This window comes from Bos javanicus, chromosome 10, assembly GCF_032452875.1.
Source record: "Bos javanicus breed banteng chromosome 10, ARS-OSU_banteng_1.0, whole genome shotgun sequence".
Classification (NCBI taxonomy): Eukaryota; Metazoa; Chordata; class Mammalia; order Artiodactyla; family Bovidae; genus Bos; species Bos javanicus.
Window position 1 is genome coordinate 71,724,558 of NC_083877.1, and position 26,334 is coordinate 71,750,891.

The 26,334-nt window shown below is 37.4% G+C and overlaps 1 protein-coding gene across 2 annotated transcripts in view; it reads left to right on the forward strand.

The window, feature by feature from the left end:
• Positions 1-26,334, forward strand: part of LRRC9 (leucine rich repeat containing 9) — a 114,755-nt gene that overhangs the window by 55,664 nt on the left and 32,757 nt on the right. For both annotated transcript variants that reach the window (XM_061429042.1, XM_061429043.1), the window contains exons 17-24: positions 2,970-3,089; positions 7,579-7,770; positions 8,961-9,086; positions 12,280-12,414; positions 14,636-14,813; positions 18,591-18,811; positions 21,094-21,216; positions 26,160-26,290. In XM_061429042.1, coding sequence (XP_061285026.1) covers positions 2,970-3,089; positions 7,579-7,770; positions 8,961-9,086; positions 12,280-12,414; positions 14,636-14,813; positions 18,591-18,811; positions 21,094-21,216; positions 26,160-26,290 — 1,226 coding nt within the window. The remainder of the gene's footprint in view (positions 1-2,969; positions 3,090-7,578; positions 7,771-8,960; positions 9,087-12,279; positions 12,415-14,635; positions 14,814-18,590; positions 18,812-21,093; positions 21,217-26,159; positions 26,291-26,334) is intronic.

Below are 26,334 nucleotides of genomic sequence, written 5' to 3' on the forward strand. Positions count from 1 at the left end.
AGTTGACTCATTGGAAAAGACTCTGATGCTGGGAGGGATTGGGGGCAGGAGGAGAAGGGGACGACAGAGGATGAGATGGCTGGATGGCATCACTGACTCAATGGACATGAGTCTGAGTGAACTCCGGGAGTTGGTGATGGACAGGGAAGCCTGGCGTGCTGCGGTTCATGGGGTCGCAAAGAGTCAGACACGACTGAGTGACTGATCTGATCTGATCTGATCTGATATTTACTACAACAACTTTCTGATGACTGGTGGTGGAATTTCTTTTACTAACAAAATCAGTCTATTGTGACAGTTTTCTAAAAGCCGGAAATAAAAGTGTCTTGAGGTAAGGATGCCTTTTTATAATTTACTCATAAATACTGTGTGGACCAGCTAGCACAATACCTAGCACATATGAGATACTCATTGGATATTTGTTCTAAAACAGAATGTCTGAGTGGTTCTTACAGAAAAAGTGAGTTGTCTGCTTGAACCTACAGAAGGAAGGAGTAAACAAATTGACATTAATTGATAAATGATAACAGTACTTAAGACAAGGTGTTCTTACTTGACATATCTTTCTATGCATTTACTGAAAACTGAGGTACAGATAAAAATTCAGAAATTATTTTTATCTTGAAAGTCAATTACTTGGCTCCATTTTGACATTTTTAAATCCATTGTTTACGATGACAGTTTTTTCCAAATGATTATGTGAAGCAGAAAGAGAATGCAAAACATATTTTAAAATAATAAATGAGCTCAAGAGTTTTCAGTCTGCTTCTAAAAATATTCAAAACATCTTTTTAAGATAGTTTATGAAATTGCTTTGGTAAAACTGTATTAGCATCATCCACCAAATCTTCAAGTCTAGATTAAGTCTACTTTCAGTTCAGTTCAGTTCAGTTCATTTCAGTTCAGTCGCTCAGTTGTGTCCGCCTCTTTGCAACCCCATGAATCGCAGCACACCAGGCCTCCCTATCCATCACCAACTCCCAGAATTCACTCAGACTCACGTCCATCGAGTCAGTGATGTGCCATCCATCTAAAGTCTACTTTAGAGAATTATTATCAGAGATGAAGTAAAACTTTATAGCATGATAGCAATATCACCATCTTTATCATAAATATGCAATATACTTAATACAGGAACAATCTTCCAGCTGACACTATGGAGAAATTGTTTCTGAACTATAACGTCAAGATTTCATATTTGAGTAATACATTTTTTATAATAAAGCCTCAATAGGAAAGGTTTAATAAATCAGTGTTCTGATAGGATTGAGCTTCTAAAACACGTATTCCTATAGATTTAAAGAGATTAAATAAAAGTAAAAAAAATAGCACCAGAAGCTAGGTCTTTTTTTATTATCTTTGGTTTGTAAGATAAGCAGAAAGGAGAAGAATTTAAGACTTTGGAATATCTTGGCCAGTGTGACCTCCACCTGACTATTCATTTGGTCAGTACCCGTAACATAAGAATTTAAGAATTCATCTTAAATTTGTCTATATTTCTTAAAAGCCAGAAAGTTTTCTACAGTTTCCAGTAAGAATTCTAGATATTAGAAGAAGGATATTTAGACATCACACCCTTTTTTCTCCTTTATTTGTGCCATTACTATAAGAGAAATTGAAGGTACACATGTATTATTTTCTTTTCAGTTACCCCCACTAGATTGAGTTTTATGAAGACATCCATAAAAATAAATAAAATATATAGAAATGAAAAGCCTAGAGTAATATAATTTTATATTCTCTTACAGCACAATTAAATACTAAAAATTAGAGTTGTTATAAGCCTGGCTTTTGCACTGATTTATTCATCTAGCATTTACTGAGAATTTGCTATATATTAGCCATTGAAGCAAGTATTAGGTGTTCAATGAATAAGTTTTCTTCCCTGCTCCAAGGGTGTTATTTTAGTGAAGGAGACAGATATATAAACAAATACAAGACATTTAGAGCTGCTGGGAGAGGTCCACAGAAAGAGGTGGGTTTGTGTGAATTTCTGAAGGATATGGAAGATTTCATTGTTTTTGTCTTCCATGCAGAGGCATACTTTATCTGTAAGCACATGGTTTTGAAAGACCAAGTGTCTTATCTAGGGTGTGTGATGGTGGGAATATAGGTGTAGAATACAAAGATACCTGAGACTGTGACTGAAAGAATGAGAGGTTAGAGCCACATTAGGACTCTTTGCGACCCTATGGACTATAGCCTGCCAGGCTACTCTGTCCAAGGAATTCTCCAGGCAGTACTGGATTGGGTTGCCATGCGCTCCTCCACGGGATCTTCCCCACCCAGAGATCAAACCCACGTCTCTTCTGTCTCCTGCATTAGCAGGTGGGTTCTTTACCACTAGTGCCACCTGGGAAGCCCATGCAGATATCAGAGTCACCCCTAAATATAAAAATATGGTAACAGTCATTTTCATATAGCCCAGGATCAAAGGGGCAGGGAAAATCTGGGTCAGTTTGTGGTGCAGAGACTTAAACACTCTCTCAACTCCTTCTTTGACGTTGTATCTTCTTTGACGTTGTATCCTCCCACTGTAACCCCCTCAGCCTTTCTTCATTAGTCCAGGGCCCTCATTTGGTTCCCTGTAATCAGGGTATATCCTCGCCATCCTCTCTCCTGTGAGGCAACCTAGCCAATACCCAAAATCTTTAGGGCCTACATTGTTCACCAGCTAGCCTGAGAAATAGAACTGCCCTAATGAATATAACAACAAAATATTTACTCATCTTCTAAAAAGAATTTCATGCCAATTATTAGTAAACTTAGAGCAAGTGGAAAATCAGATTAATCAAGTACCAGGTCCAATGCTGCTATTATAAACTTCATCTTGTAAAATCAGATTATAAAAACAGACTGTACCTTTAAAATTAGATTTTTTTCTCATTGGCTTTCTCTTAATGTTATTTAATAGCTACAATTAGAATATAACTTGTCTTACTTTTTATTTACATTTTATTTTACTTTAGAGTCTGAATCTACATGGAAACAGCTTGAGTAAATTGAGAGATCTCTCCAAGTTAACAGGACTTCGAAAACTTAATATCAGCTTTAATGAATTTACTTGTTTAGATGATGTATACCACCTGGTAAGAACTTTTTTGAAATTATATAAGTAAAATAAAATTATTAATTTAATGGATAAATTATTTTTGTAATAATGACCTCATCTATACCATATTAAAGATATATAGCCCAAATTAGGAACAAAGCATACATAAAACTACAGTATGTTACTTTGTCTAAAATAGGTCTTAGATTTAGATCGTGTTTACAAACCACATATACACCTATGATCATATCTGAGTTCTAGCTACTTGAAAATAAATGTAAAACTACTCCAGACTTGTTTTTAAAATGTCATTTATAAACTGTCATTTCCAATTTCTTCTGCTGTTTTTTCTCGGTCTGTTGTTGACTTCTTTTGTCTTTGACTAGTTTAGTATTCACTTCTAAAATGATTTTATTATTTTATTTTAGATTCTCTTCTGGGTTCTTTCACTTCATTTCTGAGTTTTTCTAATCCAGATTTCTGTTGTTATTTTGTATCTTGTATCATTCTTAACATCTTTTTGCTTGTTTTGAAATAATAGGTTTATGGTTATGGTATGTTTCTTGGCAATGTCTTTCTGATATACTTTTATTGCTCGCAGCAATATTTCTGTCTCTCTTTCATGCATGCATAGTTTGTTTAGCTTTGTCTGGGATTTTACCTCAGTACTTTTCTGTTGCTCATTTTTCAGTGAAATTCTTCTTAACTTTTAAAATGAAAGTGGGTGTTGGGGAAGCTTTTGTAATTTCACAGATCTCCCTCTTCTGCTGTTTATATGTACTGTTAACAGTTGTAGCACTTATTTTCTGAGATTTCCTGACTCTATTTCCTTCTTCCACTTCAGTCTGAACTTTCTCTTTTATTTGCCTCCTTTGTCCTTATCCTGTTTAATTTTGACTTAGCCCAGCAATTTCTTCTCCAAGAAGGATTCAGTTCTCACCGGAGCCTGGTGGGGTAGTTTGAAAATTCATAGGTGCTAGACTGGTCCAGCCCCTTCAGACCTTTTTACTGTGGATCTCATGCACTCATCTGGTATCAGAGAAGGCAAAACTCCCACTTTCAACTGCACTCAGTGTGCCTTCAGATATTCCACTGAATATTGGTTGGCTATTTGGGGGCTCTCTTATTCTCAGGCCTGTCAGATGATGCCCTGATGCTTCCTTCTTCCTCTCACATCAACATGGACACCATGTAGTCTTGTGGTTATTGGTGGTTTATCCCCACCAACTTCTTTTGGGACTTACGGGGCTACCTTGTTATGTAGCTTTATTATAAATGTTGTCCATGGGATTTTGGTCTTATTTTTACTTTCTTTTTATGTGGGGATTCAGAGAGATCGAATACCTATGCTGCCTCTGCCTACATATTTTCCAATAATCAACTTTGTATGTATGTTTAATATTAATTATATTTATCTCTGTATCACAAAAGGCTATGCCCTAATTTAATCACTCACCTGATACTTTTATCATCTTCTAAGTTTTTATGTTTGCCTTTAGTTTATCTCATTTTTTACCAGCTAAGCCACCAGGGGCTCAGATGGTAGAGAATCTGTCTGCAATGCAGGAGACCTGGGTTCAATCTCTAGGTTGGGAAGATCCCCTGGAGAAGGCTACCCACTCCAGGATTCAGGCCTGGAGAATTCCATGAACAGAGGACCCTGGAAGACTACAGTCCATGGGGTCGCAAAGACTTGGACATGACTGAGAGACTTTCACTTTTACTTATCTCATTTTTACTATCATTTTCCTTAACTATGTCTCTAACATGGAGAGTTTCTATACTTAATTGTATGCTAGGCATTAGGTTCTACTAGGCTGCAGAAAGTAAACGGATGGTTACTATGTATTCATTACCCTGTCTTTGCCTTGTGAATCAGAATTCCCAATCTATGATTGTTTATATAATGAAAGACCTGGGCTTCATAAATGGCGGAGATACATTATATAATTTTTATAGATTTTTTAAAAATCTAAGCAAGACATCCACATAAGGTAAAATTGAAATATCAAAAGCTGTATGTCTGTCATTCATTCACCTGAACTATCAGGAAAGGAGAGTATCCAAGCCAAAGAAATAGGAACAGATTTTTCTTTTCTCTGAAAATAACTATACCATAGTCAGAGTTGGCCAAGGAGAGAGAGACAAATATGTATGGCTATTTGCAACTTTATAGATTATAGAAATAATACTTCTGTCTTACCTTTTCCAATGACAAATTTAGTGTTAAAATATTTCTAATGCCTCAAGACAGCTAATCTACATTTAGAGATTGAACTATTATCCCTAAAATAGTTTAAAGAGGTCTTGTCAGTTTTAATCTTTGTAATTTGGGCTGAATTGTACCATAACTTACAAAAGATTTAAACCAAAACGCAAGAAATACTAAAATGCCAAATTCTCCTGCAAAACTGAAAATATTATTCCTTGAATATTTATGGAGTGTATGAAGTCTCTTTTATATTCTGGGAATATAAAAAAGTGAAGCTCCTACCCCTGTTTTCAAGAAAAGAAGATAGCTATCTTTATATAATGAATTGTTCCCAAATGCTAATCAGCATGCAAGTGTCAGAATTTGGGACAAGTTTTTAACCATTTTTTGATGAAAAATGGCAAAAGGTGGACCATGTAGTAAAATTTTATAAATCTAAATTTATTTAATTTAAAAGACTGTTCTAAGATTATATCCTTAATACTTTCTACTGCCAAATATCCTTTTTTTCAAGAAATTATAATGATAGTAAATTATAGGATATTTTTTATTATGCTTACTTATGATAACAATCAGTAACACTATTTAATTTCCAGAAACTTTTTAGATTTTAATGATCTGAACACTCAACTGTTGAAACCTGAGTCATTGTAATAGGTGCTATTACAACAATATGAGCTATGCATTATATAGCAGTAACTAATTCTATGGTGAATTCAAATAATTAAGTTATAAAGAAATCAAATTTATTTTTAATTTATAGTAATATTATTTTTATTTTTATAAATATGTTGCAAAATATTTTCTTCATGTTTTATCACTTTCTGGTTCTGGGTCTGAGGTAGTATATACTTTAAAAGAAAATTTTGTTTGCACTGAATAGAAGTAGCAAATTGTTTTAAAGATTTCTTACAAGTTAAGTAAAATAAAGATCTAAATATATAAATGGCCAAAGATGAGAAAGACAACAAGCGAAAATATAGCTAGTATAGATACAGGCTTCCCTGGTGGCTCAGACAGTAAAGTGTCTGCAGTGCGAGAGACCCAGGTTCAGTCCCTGGATCAGGAAGATCCCCTGGAGAAGGAAGTGGCACCCACTCCAATATCCTTACCTGGGAAATCCCATGGACAGAAGAACCTGTTGTGCTACAGTCCATGGGATCTCAAACATGGAAAAGGTGTGCAACTTCATTGGTAATAATGTAAATTAAAATAAAGCAGGTAGGTTGGTGGATATTTAAGGAATGAGCATTCTCAAATCCTATTGTTGGAAGAAAAAACTGATACAAACTTCCTTAAAACTATTTGGCAATATTTATCAAGTGCAGAGTACATCATGAGAAACGCTGAGCTGGAAGAAGCAAAAGCTGGAATCAAGATTGCCGGAAGAAATATCAATAACCTCAGATATGCAGATGACACCACCCTTATGGCAGAAAGTGAAGAGGAACTCAAAAGCCTCTTGATGAAGGTGAAAGAGGAGAGTGAAAAAGTTAGCTTAAAACTCAACATTCAGAAAACGAAGATCATGGCATCTGGTCCCATCACTTCATGGGAAATAGATGGGGAAACAGTAGAAACAGTGTCAGACTTTATTTTTGGGGGCTCCAAAACCACTGCAGCCATGAAATTAAGACGCTTACTCCTTGGAAGAAAAGTTATGACCAACCTAGATAGCATATTGAAAAGCAGAGACATTACTTTGCCAACAAAGGTTCGTCTAGTCAAGGCTATGGTTTTTCAAGTGGTCATGTATGGATGCGAGAGTTGGACTGTGAAGAAGGCTGAGTGCCGAAGAATTGATGCTTTTAAACTGTGGTGTTGGAGAAGACTCTTGAGAGTCCCTTGAACTGCAAGGAGATCCAACCAGTCCATTCTGAAGGAGATCAGCCCTGTGATTTCTTTGGAAGGACTGATGCTAAAGCTGAAACTCCAGTACTTTGGCCACCTCATGCGAAGAGTTGACTCATTGGAAAAGACTCTGATGCTGGGAGGGATTGGGGGCAAGAGGAGAAGGGGACGACAGAGGATGAGATGGCTGGATGGCATCACTGACTCGATGGACGTGAGTCTGAGTGAACTCCGGCAGTTGGTGATAGACAGGGAGGCCTGTTCCTCCTCCCCATGCAGTTCATGGGGTCGCAAAGAGTCAGACACAACTGATGCCATTACTGCAGTATAGGCTACTGTTTAGGTTTTTTGTAAGGATTACCAAAAAGCATGTAAAGTACTTAAAGAATCAGAGAGAGAAAAAAAGAACTGTAAATACAAACCATGATCCTTCTAGCATCACTTCTATTTGTATGTGTTGCAGTATAACCTTGAATATTTGGATGCAAGTCATAACCATGTGATAACCCTTGAAGGATTTAGAGGTCTGATGAAACTTAAGCACTTAGACTTGAGCTGGAATCAATTGAAAAAATCTGGCGATGAAATAAATATGTTATGCAAACATACCACAAGCCTTCTCACTCTTGATATTCGACATAATCCATGGCAAAAGGTATGTAACAGACATGTTTATAAAAAAGCAAACAATCACTTTTATTTCAAAGCTGTTTTCTCACAATTATTCAATAATACCCAGAAACAGGCAAACTGTCTTTGTCTCAGTAGAATTCCTTGAAGTATTTTGTAATTTGAATATAATGTATCGATCAAGTGAATCAAATGTTACTATAGAAAAGTTTTTAATTTCACATCAGCTTTTTTTGCAGCGTCTAATAGTTTGAGAGTATTGTGGTCTTAAGAGTATCAGATGTCATTCATTGCCATTTGAAAATCTTTAGTTTTCAAATTTTATAACGTAGTATATATAGCTCAGTGTGCTAGAATCCTACTGTAGTGAGGTATAGGAACCAAGAATAATAGAATACTATACTGTGAGAGAAACATACTATTAAAGGGGGAACAAATTTGTCACATTCTCCAATAAACCTAAATTATAAAGTCTTATATATGTTCTGTTATTAAAGGAAATTTGAGCACTGTTTTTTCTCATCACAAACATATGTAGATTCATGCTAAGAAATTTCGATATTCAATGATTATATTGAAGAGTATCTCCAAGTATTTAAAATAAGCCCCAAGTTTATAATTTAAAGAATGCATCTTTTCTTGCTTTTCAAAAATATATATAGACCGTGTTCAACATTTCAAAAAGAGACTAAAAGCATGATTGTTTCTATTACATTAGCCATATTACTATGTTTATACTGTTGTATTTCTCCTTTTTCACTCCATAAAATTGAAGCATATTTTTCTTTTGCCAAATCAGACTTCCTGATTGATCATAGTAGAGCTATAGCCATGCTGCCAAATTAAATGTCAAGAGCTGAAGATCTGTATTGGCTCACCCAATTGGCTGAGTAGCTAACTGCTGATCTAGATAAACAGAGGCACTGCAGTTTTTTGAACACTTTTCATCACTGTCACTTTTCAACAACTAGTGGGATTTCCTCCCTTCACAACAGTAGAAGTATCCAGCTTCAAACAAAACAGATTAATTCTTAAATATAATTTAATATCAACTATTATTTAAAGAATTAAGTTAGGCCTTTATTTTTAGACATATATAATAAAGTAGGAGGTGCATAATTTGAATTATGTGGGAAGGAATGAAGAAAAACTCCTTTCCATGTCATAACACTATGTAATATTTTGTAAAAATTAACTTTTATTATTTTTCCCAAGCCAGCCACATTAAGGCTGAGTGTTATTGGCAGATTAAAGACTCTTACTCATTTAGATGGAGTCCTCATTTCTGAAGAAGAAGCAACAGCAGCTATGAAATTTATTTCTGGAACAAAGATTACTCAGGTTGGCTTTTACTGTTTAATATTTCTTGTTCTATTTAGAATATACAAATAATATTTCCTATACTCTTATTTCATTATTGAGATTTTGTATTCTCTCTTAGCATGCTAATGAAAAAGTTCATCTATAACAATCATATCACTTGAAAATTTTTTTTCTGCTTAAATGTATCCTATTTAAATACCAAGTGGTTTTATGGATTCTCATCCCTGGACACTACCTCAAAAATACCTCTAGGGTAACTGTTTTTTTCCTAGTCAACCTGAACTCACCAGAGTCCTTTCTAGAGCCTACATGAAAATAAGCAACTTTCTGTGGATAAGGTAAGCCTAGAGACCTTGAGAAAGAATTTAGTGACTTATTTACCTAGTATTGATATTATATGTGTCTGGCTGAAAAAAAACAAAACCTATTAACTTGGGGAAGGGGAAGTACCTATATTATCCAGATTAAGAATGCTACTTTAACTAAAGTTGCTTCAATATCCTTAATATCTCCACTCTAGTTATCTAGGTATTTACTTTCTGTAGAATATTTGAATGTTAATTCCTTAATGTAATGTTTAATTTTGGATCTGTTTAAAGTGAAGGAAAGAAACTTTTTTGTTGATCAAAATATCATTGACTCCTAAAGAAGACTTGGGGATTTACCCTACCAGAAATCAAAACTTGCTAAAATCCTGTAAGACAGTGTGGATTTGGCAGAGTTAGACAAATAGACCAACACAACAGAATATAAAGACCCAGTGTAGACCCACATATACATGAAAAAGTGATAAATCACAGAGCTGACCATATAGATTAGGGAGTCTAGTCAATAAAAGGTAATTGCCGGGGTCCAGCCCCAGTGGATCCAGGGAATTCGAAGTGGGGACGGCGTTGGCGAGGATCAGGAAACAACTGCTTAATTAAACGTTAATTAAGGATATAAAGAGTAATAGAATAAGGATAGCTCAGTGAGGAAATTCAGTGGAGAAAAGAGGCTGAATAATTCAGCCAGAAGGTAAGAGAAAGAACGACATGGTGAGACCAAGTTTCGGTGAACAAGGCCCGCACTTTATTTTCCAAAGTAGTTTTTATACCTTAAGTTATGCATAGAGGATAATGGGGGAAGGGGTAGAGTCATGCAGTAAGCCAGGCTTTCTTCCTGCAAACTTATCATATGCAAAAGTTTAGGTGATTTGCATCATCTTCTGGCCTGGAGGCCTTTTCCTCTAAAGGTGATTATTCTAAAGTCAGGCGCCAGCCTCCAAAAAGTATTAAAGTTGCATTCCTACAGAGCAAAGGTGTGGTGGGCTATAACAAGAAAAAGAATTAACTCAAGGGTCCCAGGTTACAAACATTAAACCTACTATTTACACCAATTATATTAATCAATACACTGCCAGGGACACAGCAGGTAAGGGATATGGAGACTTAGCCCCAAATATTGGCCCAACAAGTGAAAATCCCTTCACCAATACAATTTCTAATCAATCTTTTGACTGCTCAAAGGAATCTGTATTTAGACAGTTTAGAACATCTCATGCCTCTCACAGTTTGGAGGCTCTGAGCAATCACATGTGGCCGGAAAAACCTATTCAGGCAGGCTAGAGGACTTCCAAGGGAGTTTGTAGGTTGAAACACTGTCATACCCAGGAATTATTAACTGGAGCTGTAAGCTAACTCTTTTTCAGAGAGAGGTAGTGGGGGACAGGTGAAAGCACAAAGTAGAAAGTAGGCAGACTCTGGTTTTGGGGGTAGATTGCTCGAGAATTTCCAGGGAGACTCCTGAGGCTTGATCCCGCCTTTGCATATGCCAAGCCTCCTTCCTCATGACCTTTGCCAGGGGCGGAGCTCGCTCCCCGCAGGTAATGGGATAAGTGCATTAAGGTTTCACTGCAAAAAGCAAAACCAAAATATTTTAAAAGAAAAGATCAGAAATTATCATTATAACCTTGAATTAGGGAAGAATTTATTATGTAAGAAATAAAGAGCATAAACTATAAAAGATTGGATTCGTCTATCTTAAAATTAATACATCTAATCCTCAAAGGGTAGAAAGTCAAAAGACAAGCTATATACTGGGAAAAGAAATTTGCAACATATCTAATTGACAAAAGTAGATAAAATTAGACAAAATTACACAATTCTTTATATATCCAAAATGTATTAGGAAAAAGACAACCAATGAAACAGAAAAATGAGCAAAAGATTTAAACAGACACTTCACTAGAGAGGAAATCAAAACAGCCAAACAACTTAGGAAAAGATGCTCTACCATATTAATACTCAAGAAAATAAACATTAAAACTTTAATGATCTACCAATTTATGGCCACTATTGGGGAAAAAAAAAACTCTTGACAATACCAAGTTTTAGCAAAGATTTGAAGTAAAAGTTATTACAACTGGTGTAACCACTTTGGAAAACAAATTGACCCTATCTAGTAAAGCTGAATATATACATACCCTAAACCCAGCAAATTATATACTCCAAAGATACTCTTGCATATGTGTACCAAGAGTCATGCACAAGAATATTCATAACAGCAGTGTTTATGATAGCAAAAAACCCTGAAATCAGCTCAGTGTTCATTGACTTTGATAAGGAAATACTATATAACAATGACATATGAATAAACTACAGCTACAGAATCTCATAGATACAATGTTGAGCAAAACAAGTTACAGAAGAATACAAATATTATTAAATTTTCACAAAGTTCAAATATGTGTAAGACTAATATTTTATTTATGGATATAAACATAGGTCTATAAAGAAAACAAGTAATGGTAGATACAAATTTTGAGATTATTTGATTGCTTCATAAGAGAATTGATTGATTCACTTGAGATGAGTGATGGCTTCTGAGCAGCAGAGAAAAAAGATTAGGATGGGACACACAGGGAGCTTCTAGGGTAGTAGGAATATTCTAGCTCTTAAACTGGCTCCATGGATGAATTACATGGTGTTTGTATTATAATAATCATTTCACAGTTTTATAAATATTATTTTATTATGGTTAAATAACTGATAAAAAATGAGCGAGATATATGATTTAAAGTACATCAAGTTACTGAAAACACTGTAAGACATAGAAAATGTCATATTTTATTCATTGGGCCAGCCATCTAAGAGACAGTTCTTTTAACTATATATAAATGGACCTTTACATAATATTTCCTTATTCATCATGTGTTTTTTTGTCTTATTAGTTCTCTCTCTTACGGCATTCTAGTACTAAAGAAGAGAGACCACGGATTCTCAGCATATGGCCTTCTGCCAAAATTCTGACACAGACTTCAAAGTTAGGACCACATTCACATATGAGTGGAAATTGGTACTTGAAGGTAAAAGCAATTCTATTAAACTTAATGTAAATATCTTAAGTTCAGTTGATTTTAGTCAGCTTTGCCCTTTATGTCATAAAGAGGGTACAGATAGGTAATGGGCAGAAAACTGGGAGAGACAAATTAAAATTGAAAGAGAAGTCAAGTTGTGACTAGCTGTGTCACAGGGCTAGACATCAGGGCTAGACCTCAGTGTTCCAGATGTTCAACTGGATTTGGAAAAGGCAGAGGAAGAGATCGAATTCGATCTCTGCCAACATCCATTGGGTCATAGAAAAAGCTAGAAAGTCCAAGGAAAACATCTACTTTTGCTTTATTGACTATGCCAAAGCCTTTGACTGTGTAGATCACAACAAACTGTGAAAAATTCTTAAAGAGATGGGAATACCAGACCACCTGACCTGACTCTTGAGAAATCTGTATGCAGGTCAAGAAGCAACAGTTAGAACTGGATATGGAACAACCAACTGATTCCAAACTGGGAAAGGAGTACATCGAGGCTGTAATTTAATTTGTATGCAGAGTGCATCATGTGAAATGCCGGGCTGAATGAAGAACAAGTTGGAATCAAGATTGCCAGGAGAAATATCAATAACCTCAGATATGTAGAAGACACCACCCTTATGGCAGAAAGCAAAGAGGAAGGAACTAAAGAACCTCTTGATGAAAGTGAAAGAGGAGAGTGAAAAAGATGGCTTAAAACTCAACATTAAAAAAACTAAGATCATGGCATCTGGTCCCATCACTTCATGGCAAATAGATGGGGAAACAATGGAAACAGTAAAAGATTTTATTTTCTTGGGCTCCAAAATCGCTGCAGATGGTGACTGCAGCCATGAAATTAAAAGACTCTTACTCCTTGGAAGAAAAGCTATGACCAACCTAGAAAGCATATTAAAAAACAGAGAAATCACTTTGCCGACAAAGGTCTATCTAGTCAAACTATGGTTTTTCCAGTAGTCATGTATGGATGTGAGAGTTGGACTGTAAAGAAAGCTGAGCACTGAAGAATTGATGCTTTTGAAGTGTGGTGTTGGAGAAGACTCTTGAGGGTCCCTTGGACTGCAAGGAGATCCAACCAGTCAGTCCTAAAGGAAATCAGTCCTGAATATTCTTTGGAAGGACTGATACTGAAGCTGAAAGTCCAATACTTTGGCCACTTAATGCAAAGAACTGACTCGTTAGAAAAGACCCTGAAGCTGGGAAAGATTGAAGGCAGGAGGAGAAGGGGATAACAGAGGCTGAGATGGTTGGATGGCATCACTGATGTGATGGACATGAGTTTGAGCAAGCTCTGGGAGTTGATGATGGACAGGGAAGCCTGGCATGCTGCAGTCCGTGGGGTCACAAAAAGTCAGACACGACTGAGTGACTGAACTGAACTGAGACCTCAACAGTGGTCACTCTAGCACAGGAATTTAGGATTAAGGTACACTACAAAACCAATGGGTAATAAACAAGAGGACTTTAAAGCTCAGAGCCAGAGACCAAGTCAAAAGTTTGGATGGTAAGATAAAAAGAATCAGGAATCCTGGCAAGGGAATAGGGGAACTAGTCAGAATTCACCCAAAGCTAAGGAAAAATGTTATGGAACATCCACAGCTTCTTCATAAAGCAGCATGTAACCTCTTGCCAAAGGTAGAAACTGAGTTAAGAGAATCTGACCCTTGAAAATGGAAGATATTAGTGCCATTGATTTTATTACAGGATACAGAGATATTTAGCTGTGATGCTGGCTCAGTTATAGTCTTAGCTGACCCTGTGGGCAGTTCTGGAATAGCAATGGCCCTTTAAATCTGTCCTAAGTTGGGCTGAGAAGGCCAGGCCCTTCTTTTCCTTCATCATTGGGTAGGTGCCAACCTGGGAAGGGGCATGACCTTGAGCAAGGCTGCTCTCTGCAGCTGATGCTGTCCCTGAAGGGACTGACAGTTGAAGGCTTTCTGCCAATAGCACTCTCAGCAGCTGAGCCAAGTCCTTCACTACTGGGAAGCTGACTGGCACAGCTCAGTTTCTATAAAACCATCTAAGTCCCTCTTTGAGTTATAATCTCAAAAAGTAATCAAAATTTTACTTTTATGTAAATTAAGAGCTTTGCCATGTCTTTAGTTCCTAAAGGAAATTTTTTTTGATGTTACCACATTTGAATTATTTCATTAGCCTTTTTATAACAGTGAATTTTGATATGATTCAGAAATAACATATAAAGTGAATCATTCTACAGATAACTGCCTTAAATTTAGATGGGCAACATCTTTTTGAAATCACAAATTTAGAAAAACTGGAAAATTTGAAATGGGCTTCATTCAGCAACAATAATCTCACTAAAATGGAAGGCTTGGAATCTTGTGTTAACTTGGAAGAGCTCACATTAGATGGAAACTGCATCTCAAAGATAGAAGGTAAGATGTTAGATAATCCTAGAGTCTTAAAATATGAATGTCTAATTAAGAAGAATAAAAAGTGAGTAACACTAATAAAGGAATTTCTGAAGAGGAAGATCTTCCAAGAAGTCCCAAGAAGGTTTGGAGTAGAATATTCTAAGTCACTTCAGCAGTGTCCAACTTTTTGTGACCCTATGAACTGTAGCCCGACAGGCTCCTCTGTCCTTGGGATTCTCCAGGCAAGAATACCAGAGTGGGTTGTCATGCCTTCCCTCCTACAGGGGATTCTCCTGACCCAGGGTTAAAACCTGTATCTCTCACGTCTCCTGCATTGGCAGGCAGGTTCTTAGTGCCAGTGGACTTTCATTTCCTCTGCCTTCCCACCCATCTCTGAACCAGTGTTTACCATCTCTTAAGCCCAGAGTATTCTAAACACCTCTTAGTGGGATCTGTGGTTAGTTACTATATATAATGCACCCAACCAGCTGACTTTCATTTCCTCTGCCTTCCCTCCCATCTCTGAACCAGTGTTTACCATCTCTTACCAAACTTAGCATGTAACAAACTAGGCAGTAGTCAAGATCTATACCATTGCATATATATTAATAAATGAATGAATGAGGCATACTTTTGAAAAAGATAAGTAGCCATACACACACACACACACACACACACACACATCAGCATACTTATCTAGGTATAGAATATTTCTGCATGTGCATTTTGGTAACAGGGTTGTCATTGAGAGAAGGTAAAAATTGAAAACCAAAGCCTGGGAAAGGGGCTTAATTTATTTGTTTTTGAATTGTTTTTAGCATGTGTGTGTGTACTACCTTTTTCATAAAATAGAAATTTTTACTTAAAAAAATTACATATGCAAAACAAGTGTTAATTATCTTTAAAATAGAATGTTTAACATTTGTTATACTTTATTTTAATGGTGATTAACAGTAGTTTATAAAAAAAGTGCTTGATCATAAGAATCACTTAGTTCAGTTCAGTTCAGTCACTCAGTCATGTCTGACTCTTTGTGACCCCATGAATTGAAGCACGCCAGGCCTCCCTGTCCATCACCAACTCCTGGAGTCCACCCAAACTCCACCTCCATCCAGTTGGTGATGCCATCCAGCCATCTCATCCTCTGTTGTCCCCTTCTCCTCCTGCCCTCAATCCCTCCCAGCATCAGAGTCTTTTCCAGTGAGTCAACTCTTCTCATGAGGTGGCCAAAGTACTGGAGTTTCAGCTTTAGCATCATTCCTTCCAAAGAAATCACAGGGCTGATCTCCTTCAGAATGGACTGGTTGGATCTCCTTGCAGTTCAAGGGACTCTCAAGAGTCTTCTCCAACATCACAGTTCAAAAGCATCAATTCTTCGGCGCTCAGCCTTCTTCACAGTCCAACTCTCACATCCATACATGACCACAGGAAAAACCACAGCCTTGACTAGATGGACCTTTGTTGGCAAAGTAATGTCTCTGCTATTGAATATGCTATCTAGGTTGGTCATAACTTTCCTTCCAAGGAGTAAGCATCTTTTAATTTCATGGCTGCAATCACCACTAATCAAATATATGTACAGATTCACAGGCCTCTCTTCTATAGATTTCAGCTGAGTGAGAGTGTAGAGAGGTTTAGCTCAGGCATCTGTGTTTAGAACCATCACTAGCCTTCCATTCCCATACAATAGGGTGCGAATTTTGCTTTGTATATACAGCTGAGAACCCATTTCCTTTTTATTCCCCTGCATATGCTTATTGAAAAGAAGAATCCTTCAACCTGTCTTTTCCCTATACCCACTTTTCAAAGATAGCTACTGCCGGGGTCCAGCCCCGGTGGATCCAGGGAATTCGAAGCGGGGATGGCGTTGGCGAGGATCAGGAAACAATTGCTTAATTAAACGTTAATTAAGGATATAAAGAGTGGTTAAATAAGGATAGCTCAGTGAGGAAATTCAGTGGAGAAAAGAGGCTGAATAATTCAGCCAGAAGGTGAGAGAAAGAATGACATGGGGAGACCAAGCTTTGGTGAACAAGGCCCATACTTTATTTTCCAAAGTAGTTTTTATACCTTAAGTTATGCATAGAGGATAATGGGGGAAGTGGTGGAGTCATGCAGTAAGCCAGGCTTTCTTCCTGCAGACTTATCATATGCAAAAGTTTAGGTGATTTGCATCATCTTCTGGCCCGGAGGCCTGTTAACATTTTAAGACCCTTTCTTCAGAAAACTTATTTTTCTCTCAAGGTGATTAGTCAGGTGCCACCCTCCAAAAGCATTAAAGTTGCATTCCTATAGGGCAAAGGTGTGGTGGGCTATAACAAGAAAAAGAATTAACTCAAGGGTCCAAGGTTACAAACATTAAAGCTACTACTTACACCAATTATATTAATCAATACACTGCCAGGGACACAGCAGGTAAGGGATATGGAAACTTAGCAGCAAACATTGGCCCAACACATGAAAAACCCTTCACCAATACAATTTCTAATCAATCTTTTAACTGCTCAAAGGAATCTGTGTTCAGACAGTTTAGAACATCTCATGCCTCTCACGGTTGTGAACTAAAACATTCTTGTCCCGCCCAGGACAGCCCCTCGTAAAGTCAGAGGTGTAGGTGAGAGCACAAAGCAGTAAAGTAGGCAGACTCTGGTTTTGGGGGTAGATGCTTGAGAATTTCCAGGGGGACTCCTGAGGCTCGATCCTGCCTTTGCGTATGCCGAGCCTCCTTCCTCATGACCTTTGCCACAGGCGGAGTTCCTCACACTGGCTCCCGGCAAGCTACCCTACTAAACTTTAACAGATATTTATCTTTTTTTTTTTCCCAAACACAGATAGGCCTAATATCCAATTTGAGGATTTTTGCCTTGATAGTACATCCTAACTGGCCCCAGATTGATTTACTTTCAGCATTTCATAGTCCCATGATGAAGGCTGATGTGAGAGAGGAACATGAATAAAATTTATTGAGTATTCATTATTTATTTGGCAATAGTTAGAACTGATACTTTTCAAATATCACTCTATTTAATTCCATAGCCCTTAGAAGTAGATTTAGGTATATTTATTTCATGGATGAGGAAAATTAGGCTCAGAGTTTACACAATTCTACATAATTTACCTATGGTCCTAAATCTAGTAGTGTTACACTTGAAATCAACTCTGACTCCAGAGTTCTTGTCTTTCAACTGCATCACCCTATCCACAGTTACAAAGTGTCTACAGTATATATTGTGTTAATACATAGGGATTAGATTGTAGTGAGAGGTAACATTTCTGTCTTAAAGTACTTCTAAACATAAAAAGGTAGAATTAGAGTTCTTTTTTTTACTACGAATGATGCCAAAGTAAGGAATACTTTCCAGAGCATTGTATTCTAGTTCCTTACCCTTAATGTTTTACAGTACAGGTGGATGAATACTTGAAGGGGTGGGTGAATACTTGAAGCTTTGTGTAGAGCTTTATATTATTGTGATGATGAAAACCTTAATTAATTACATCATTAAAAGGTTATTTGAAAGCTTAATTCAATATTCCTACACAGTGCTTTCCTTTAACATCTAAGAAAAATGAGTCTACTTAGAAATCCAAAATTAGAATTTAATATATTAGTTGGGACTTAATGCACATTATATTCTTCTTTAACAAAAGGAAAAACAGTGATGATCAATACTATAAAATCTGTCAAGTAACTTGAACTTAGAAAAAGAGAAACAGTAAAACAACCAGCAGCTTATTTTTTTTTTAAATTAACCTTTCAGTGCTGTCTGAATCTTTTTTTGAATTTGCTTATTTTTCTAGGCATTTCCAAGCTGACTAAATTAACCCGCCTCAGCATAAATAATAATCTCCTCACTGGTTTGGAAAAGCATATTTTTGATAACATGCTTCATCTGCATTCCCTTTCTCTTGAGAACAACAGAATCACTTCACTGAGTGGTCTACAAAAAGCTTTTACACTAATTGAATTATACGTAAGCAATAACTATATTGCTCTCAATCAGGAGATCTACAATTTAAAGGTGACTATCTGGGGGCACTAATATTTTTATTTTTCTAAAAATTTTATTTATTTATACTATGAAAGTAATACATGCTCACTATATAGAATTTGGAAAATACAGAATAATGTAAAGAAGAAAATAAAAATTAGGAAAAACAAGGTTTGTTAAAACGTATCTGCATTCAATTTATGTACACATACAAACATGCGAGTGTGTAACCATAGTTGATAGTGTCCCCAGGTTGATAGCTTCACAGAAATATATTTTAGTCCTCAAATAAAATAACCCAATCTCCATTCCTTCTAACTGTGCCTTCCTTAAGTATTTCCAAGGATCGCCTAACCTGATTGGGGGATAAGATTCATTAACAGTTCCTCTTCTCAGAGCAGTTCTTGATTATCTTTCACTACTTTCTGGTTCTCACTTATGGCTTCTACCCTCTCTGGTCAGTTCAGTTCAGTTTAGTTGCTCAGTCGTGTCTGACTCTTTGCGACCCCATGAATCGCAGCACGCCAGGCCTCCCTGTCCATCACCAACTCCTGGAGTTCACCCAGACTCACATCCATCCAGTCGGTGATGACATCCAGCCATCTCATCCTCTGTTGTCCCCTTCTCCTCCTCCCCCAATCCCTCCCAGCATCAGAGTCTTTTCCAATGAGTCAACTCTTCTCATGAGGTGGCCAAAGTACTGGAGTTTCAGCTTTAGCATCAGTCCTTCCAAAGAACACCCAGGACTGATCTCCTTTAGAATGGACTGGTTGGATCTCCTTGAAGTCCAAGGGTCTTCTCCAACACCACAGTTCAAAAGCATCAATTCTTCAGCGCTCAGCGTTCTTCACAGTCCAACTCTCACATCCATACACGACTACTGGAAAAACCATAGCCTTGACTAGACGGACCTTTGTTTGCAAAGTAATGTCTGCTTTGCCCAGTTTTGCTTTCTTTAATTCTCCCCAGGAAACCTCTTATATTGAGGCTTCTGTATAACAGGTTTTACTGGAGGTTTTAATAAAATGGAAGTTTACTACAACAAAGAATAGGGATTTACTTCAAATGTAATGTGGGACTTCATAGTTTCTAAAGTTCAAAGGTCATTTCCTACCACTGAGACTCCCAATGGCCTCTCTCCTTTTGCTGATACCACATTGCTAGGACTTTATCTCCTACCAAAAAACTTACATCCATTTCCTATCTTTTCTTGCTTGCAAACTTATCCTCATCATATTCCCCCAATACAACTACTTCTAGAGCTGTAGAGTCAACCTAATCAACAATAGCTACATAAATACATTATAGACACAGAGTAAGTAGTTTTACCCCCTCAGGGTAAAAAAGTCAGGGCCCTTCCTTCACAACAAAGGCACATCAAAATATCTAATAAGGAAGCACATTGAAGTCTGCTACTCCCTTACCAGGCAGAAGCACTTCAGTTTTATCCCTCATCAGAAGACTGTGTTTTTCATTGCTTCATTTCACTATTATATTTGTATATGTGCTTATGTATGTGCTCAGTCATGTCCAGTTCTTTGAGACCCCATGGACTGTAGCACACCAGACTCCTCTGTCCATGGGATTTTCCAGGCAAGAATGCCAGAGTGGGTTGCCATTTCCTCCTCCGGAGGATCTTTCCCACCCAGGGATCGAACTGGCATCTCCCTTGCCTCCTGCATTGGCAGGTGGATTCTTTTACCACTGAGCCACCTGGGAAGCCCATATTTGTATACTACATAATAAGTAAGTAAATAAGTGAAGTTGCTCAGTCATATCCAACTCTTTGCGACCCCGTGGACTGTAGCCTACCAGGCTCCTCCATCCATGGGATTTTCCAGGCAAGAGTACTGGAGTGGGTTGCCATTTCCTTCTCCAGAGGATCTTCCTGACCCAGGGATCGAACCCAGGTCTCCCACATTGTAAGCAAGATGCTTTACCGTCTGAGCCACCAGGGAAGTCATATACTGCATAATAGCCATGTACTATTTAATAGACTGTTATTCCATAAACATAGCGTATGTTTTAAACTTTGCTAAGTTCTTTATGAGTCTTTATCATGGGTAATATATTTAGCACCAGTATCCAAAAAGTGATTCTGATCATATAGTATAGACCACTGAAATACTGCACAAAATTATACTTTAATAGTCTGAAAGTGTACTGTAAATAGTACACTCCAAAGATCTCAAATCACTATGGAATGATAGAGTAATTCAAATATTAAAATTCAAGGCTGATTAAACTCTTAAGGGGAAAAAAACAGAGTGAGTATATATGTATATCGCATTAAATGCATTTTTATTATGCAGGGTTTATGCAACCTGGTTATTCTAGACATGTATGGAAACATTATTGTGTGGAATCAAGAAAACTACCGGTTGTTTGTAATATTTCATCTTCCAGAACTGAAAGCTTTGGATGGAATCTCAATTGTAAGTTTTTTGTTGACTCATAGCATTTGGTCCAAACTGCATATTAATATATATCCATAAGTCATAGTCATTTTGAATGTTGCTTAATCACTAGTATGTAAACTTACTATGCTTATTAAAATCTGGATCCCCAAAGCACATTTTAGATCTGGGTTTTAATTTTTTCTCCTTTGGCCAGTTTTTAATTGTCTAAATGAGGTGGCACAGAAGGGAAGATACGGCTTACATTTACACCTACTGAATCCAATGCGTAACAAACAAAGAGCACAATTTTATGAGACAGGATAGAAGAACTGCCCTGGAGCCCTACCATCTTCTTGGGCCTAAAAACTGCTTCCTGTTACCTGGAAAAATACAGTTAAGATTTAAGAAAAACATATTTGAACCAACGAATGGTATGTCAACATTACTAGTAAACTGTACTAGTAAAAAATAACTTTTTTTACTGTGTTAAAAAATAACACAGAACATAGGATTGACTATGAAAGCAATATTTGGAAACCTGAATTCTGTAACAAGCAGATTCATTCAAGGCTTCTGATTTCCATGTAAAAAAATAAATACATGCACAACAAATGTGTGGAGAATAGAAAGTTCCCTGTGTAACACTGCCTAGCACCTGTCAGACAATAAAACTTCAAGTTTCTAGAAAATTGAGAGATAGTTTATGATTATTTGGGACTTTGAGGTACTCTGATAAGATTACTAATTCTAACCTTGCTTTTTTCAAGACCCTCCTCAGAATGAAGAATCAAAACTATTCTCCCCCAAACATGAACAGTTCTCTAGCATGTTGCATACTGGGTTTTTTTCAGGTGTTGGTTTTCACTAAGGGTTGTTTTTAAAACAGGCATATGAAGCTAGTACTGCACGTGCACCAGGGTGGTGTTGAGAATATTATCCTTCCCATCACTCTGTGCCCTCAATTGAAGGGCCACCTCGGAAAGTGCTTTTGGAAGTAAGTGTAGGAAAAACATTTCCCCCTGAAGAAAAGTTATGCTCTCCTCGCTGACAATGAGTATTATTTAACTATTAAATTATTTAACTATTTAACTATTTTCTTTTTCACTTTGACTACCTTAAACCTCAGAGCCAAATTTGTGGTTCAGTAACAGAAACCCTGTAGGACTTAAGGTCTCTCTCCCTATCCCAACACTTGATCTCTTCTAACTTACATCATTCACAATCTCTGCTATTTTACTATTTAATTATATGTTCCTCCTGTAAGCTCCACAAAATTTTTGTAGGATGAGGTAGAATATATGAATTGATAATGGGACATGAAGATTAGTCTGAATAACCTAGACTTTAATTGATAGGTAATGGTAAGGCATTGAAGTTTTTGAGTAGGGGAATAACATAATTCAAAATTATATATTAGGAAATTTAACAGCAGTGTTTAGAGCAATGGACAAAAAAACCAATAGGAGTCTATTAGCTTAATCTAGATATGAGGTACTGAGAAACTGAAATGAACCAAGGGGAAATAGTATTATAAATGGAGGGTTGAAAGGTAGAAATACTAGGAAAAATTGACAGAACTTGGCAACCAATTAAATTTGAAAGATGAGGAAAGGAAAGAATAAAAGAGGTCTATAAGGCTTGAGTCTATGCCAGTAAGAGATATCATAACAGAAATATTATAGGAGGAAAAGTAGTTTCAGGAATAAGATGATTAGTGTTGGACACACTAAGTTTTATATGATAGTGAATCATCTGATTGGAGATGGCAAACAGGCAATTGAAAACACAGGACTAACATCAGATATGGACATTTAATTTACATTTGTTTAGATTTGGAAGTAATTTAAAGAACGTTGCCTAGTTAAAACCAAAAGCATATACCATTGACTAAGGAAAGAGAGTAGAGAAAGTAAATCTAAGTGAGGCTTTAATAACTTCATTTAGTAAATGTAAAGAGGAAAAGAAGCCACCAAAAGTAGATGTAGCAGGAGGTAGAAGGCAACATGATCCTAAAGTGTTTGAGAGGTAAATATACATTGACTTTAGAAATAACATAGTCCAAAGGCTTTATTCTGTGAATGAACACAAAGAACTCCAGAGAATTTAAATGCCTTATTCGAAGTGACATGACTTTTTAATGGTAAAGCATGAAGAGCTAAGTCTCACTCTGTCTCCAGGGCTCCATGGGTATATAATCATACCAGGATGTAAGGTAATGTTACTGGAAGTTCCAACTTTGTAATCATGGTTGATTTTCCTGGCAACCAGTCCCCATTCTCAGGGACTTTCCAAAAGTCATCTTGTTAAGATAAACTCAGGTGTGGTTGAAAGGCTTGTTAGGAATGGAAGCACGCTCCTTTCACCTGGTGGTTCTGGAGCTATTTTAGGAATCGAAAACAAAAACCACAATATTATAATAAAAGATTCCCAGATGTGAGAGTTGGAACATAAAGAAGCCTGAGCACCAAAGAATTGATGCTTTTGAACTATGGTATTGTAGAAGACTCTTGAGAGTCCCTTGGACAGCAAGGAGATCAAACCAGTCAATCCTTTAGGAAATCAATCCTGAATATTCATTGGAAAGATTGATGCTGAAGCTGAAGCTTCAATGCTTTGGCCACCTGATGCAAAGAACTGACTCATTGGAAAAGACCCTGATGCTGGGAAAGATTGAAGGCAGGAGAAGAAGGAAATGAGAGGATGAGATGGTTGGATGGCATCACTAACTCAATGGACATGAGTTTGAGCAAGTTCCAGGAGATGCTGAAGGACAGGGAAGCCTGGCATGCTGCAGTCCATGGGGTTGCAAAGAGCCAGACATGACTGAGTGGCTGAACAGGAAATTACAAGGGTTTTAGGAGCTATGTGCCAGGAACAGTAGACAAAGACCAAATGTATGTTTCTTGTTATAAATCACAATATCATAGCTCATGCCCTTGTCTTTTTACAGCAAAATGATCATAAATTCAAAAGATTTTAGAATATTGCTATAATCCCATTCAGTTATTATACAGTCCATAATCATGGAAATGTCTCCCAGGGTGAGGCTACTCAGATTTACAGCTTTCCATTGGAGACGTTTGTCAGTTTCCTAAAACAGGAGTAGTCTCAGAAAACATAGCTTCACCCTTTCAAGCATCTGCTATAATTGAACTGAGACAATATCAACTCTTGCTCTAGCCTCTTTTGAGGTAATATAAATAATACTGGATTTCCCTCATTACATTACGTATTCATTAATTCCTTTACCCACAACTTCTCTTCCCCATCCTTTCCATTTATACCCATATTTTTCCACCTCTGGAAGGGACATTAGGTTTGGCCACTGTGCTGGTCTAGATTGCAGACAGCAATACTAGTCTACCATACCTTCCCTCAGGCCACCTCGCTTAAGATTGGGCAAGGTGATAATAGGTGCAAAACAAGTGGGCTGTTTTTGCTACCAGGAAATACAGATACATTCATTGTTAATTCCAATTTTGCCAGATGGAGTGAAGGTAAAATTTACCCCCATCAGGCCTGTAGGAATTCTGACAAAATGTTTAAAAGCATAGTTTCTTGCTTAAAAATGATCCCTATTTCTAGCACTTATAATTACAGGTGTGGTTCTGTGACCACTGCATCGGGTAGGAAAAAAAAAGTTGAGGTGATGTGAGGAAGAAGGAAAGAAAAAGTATGATGATTTTACCAGCATCATCCTTCCTTAGTAAGAAGTGCATAGTCATATCAGCATCCTTCCCCTGTCCCCCAGATCCACCAGAAAAACAGACGTCTATCCACTGGGGACACTCTTTTAGCTCCACTCATGTTCACTGAGTGTGAGCACACTCAGAAAGACGTGTAAGCCAGACCCCAGACTGTCATGATTCTATCCCCCCTGTTTTAGACAACCAATGTTTTAATTGCCCGCTCCAATTCTCTATCAAACTACTACTCTGAAAAGGATAGTTTCCTGCCCATTGTTGCACAGTATAGGCTGTAAAGCATGTTCCTTGGTCTGAAGAAATAACCATCAACTGTCCAAATTGGTGTCATATCTTCAGTTCCAGCTCTTTTATACCACTATATGCATTTGCATTTACACTGGATAAGCAAATCCCAGTCCAGGGTCAGGATCTATTCCTGTCAGGACCTATTTGTAGCTCCCCAGGGCTACCAGCCTCAGTCTGACTTGCCAGCTATGTTCAGGGCCTTCCCACAGGGAAATCTGCCACACAGCCATCTGCAGTCTCTGTCTCTTTTGCTGGCAGACGGAACAGTGCTTATTGGCATTTTGTACCTAAGAGGGTGCAAGAGGGATATGCCTAGATTCAGCCTATCTCTGCATTGCTGTAGACCCCCAATGTCCACCTATTTTATAGACCCAGGTGGCCACCTTAAGTGAACATATGGGCCTATCTGCTTGTCGATTTCAATCACCTTCCAAAATTGAAAGTGAGTTCAGATGGGCATCAACGTGCCCTACTTTAATATACCCATCATTTTCCATAGGGCTGTGCCCTATGGCACAGGTCAGGTTTTCATTGTTCTCCTGCCTGACCATATGGCCAAGCAGGAACAGTAGATGAAGGTTTCTTATTATTATCAGAGTAACACACCAGAGAACTCACCACAGTGTTATTCCTCAGGTCCCAAGGTTTCTAGCTGGTCTGCCTTCTTCTCTGAACCTTTCAGTCTCCTATGTGTATTTTATATGTAATATCCAGAAGGTTTGGCTGTACTTAGTATGAAATATGGAGAAATGAGTCCACTCCATTTTGACCTGGAACCAAAGAATTAAAGACATTTAGTCATCTGTAAACCTGGAGTAGGGCATGGCAACCCATTCCAGTACTCTTGCCTAGAGCATTCCACGGACAGAGGAGCCTGATGGGCTACAGTCCTTGGGGGTCACAAAGACTTGGACACAGTTGAGTGACTAAGCACAGCACAATCATCTGTAAGAGAGGACATCACTTTCTAAATATCCTCATATACAGGAACCACCAGAGACTGAGTGTGCAAAAGATTTGTTTGGTGGCAGACTTACTTCTGACATGATTGCTGAACGACAAGGACACCCAAACTTCACCCAAATGCAAGAACTAAATTGGACTTCATCATCCATCAGGTACAATCATTTTATTATATGCTATTTGATATTTGAGGGCTTCC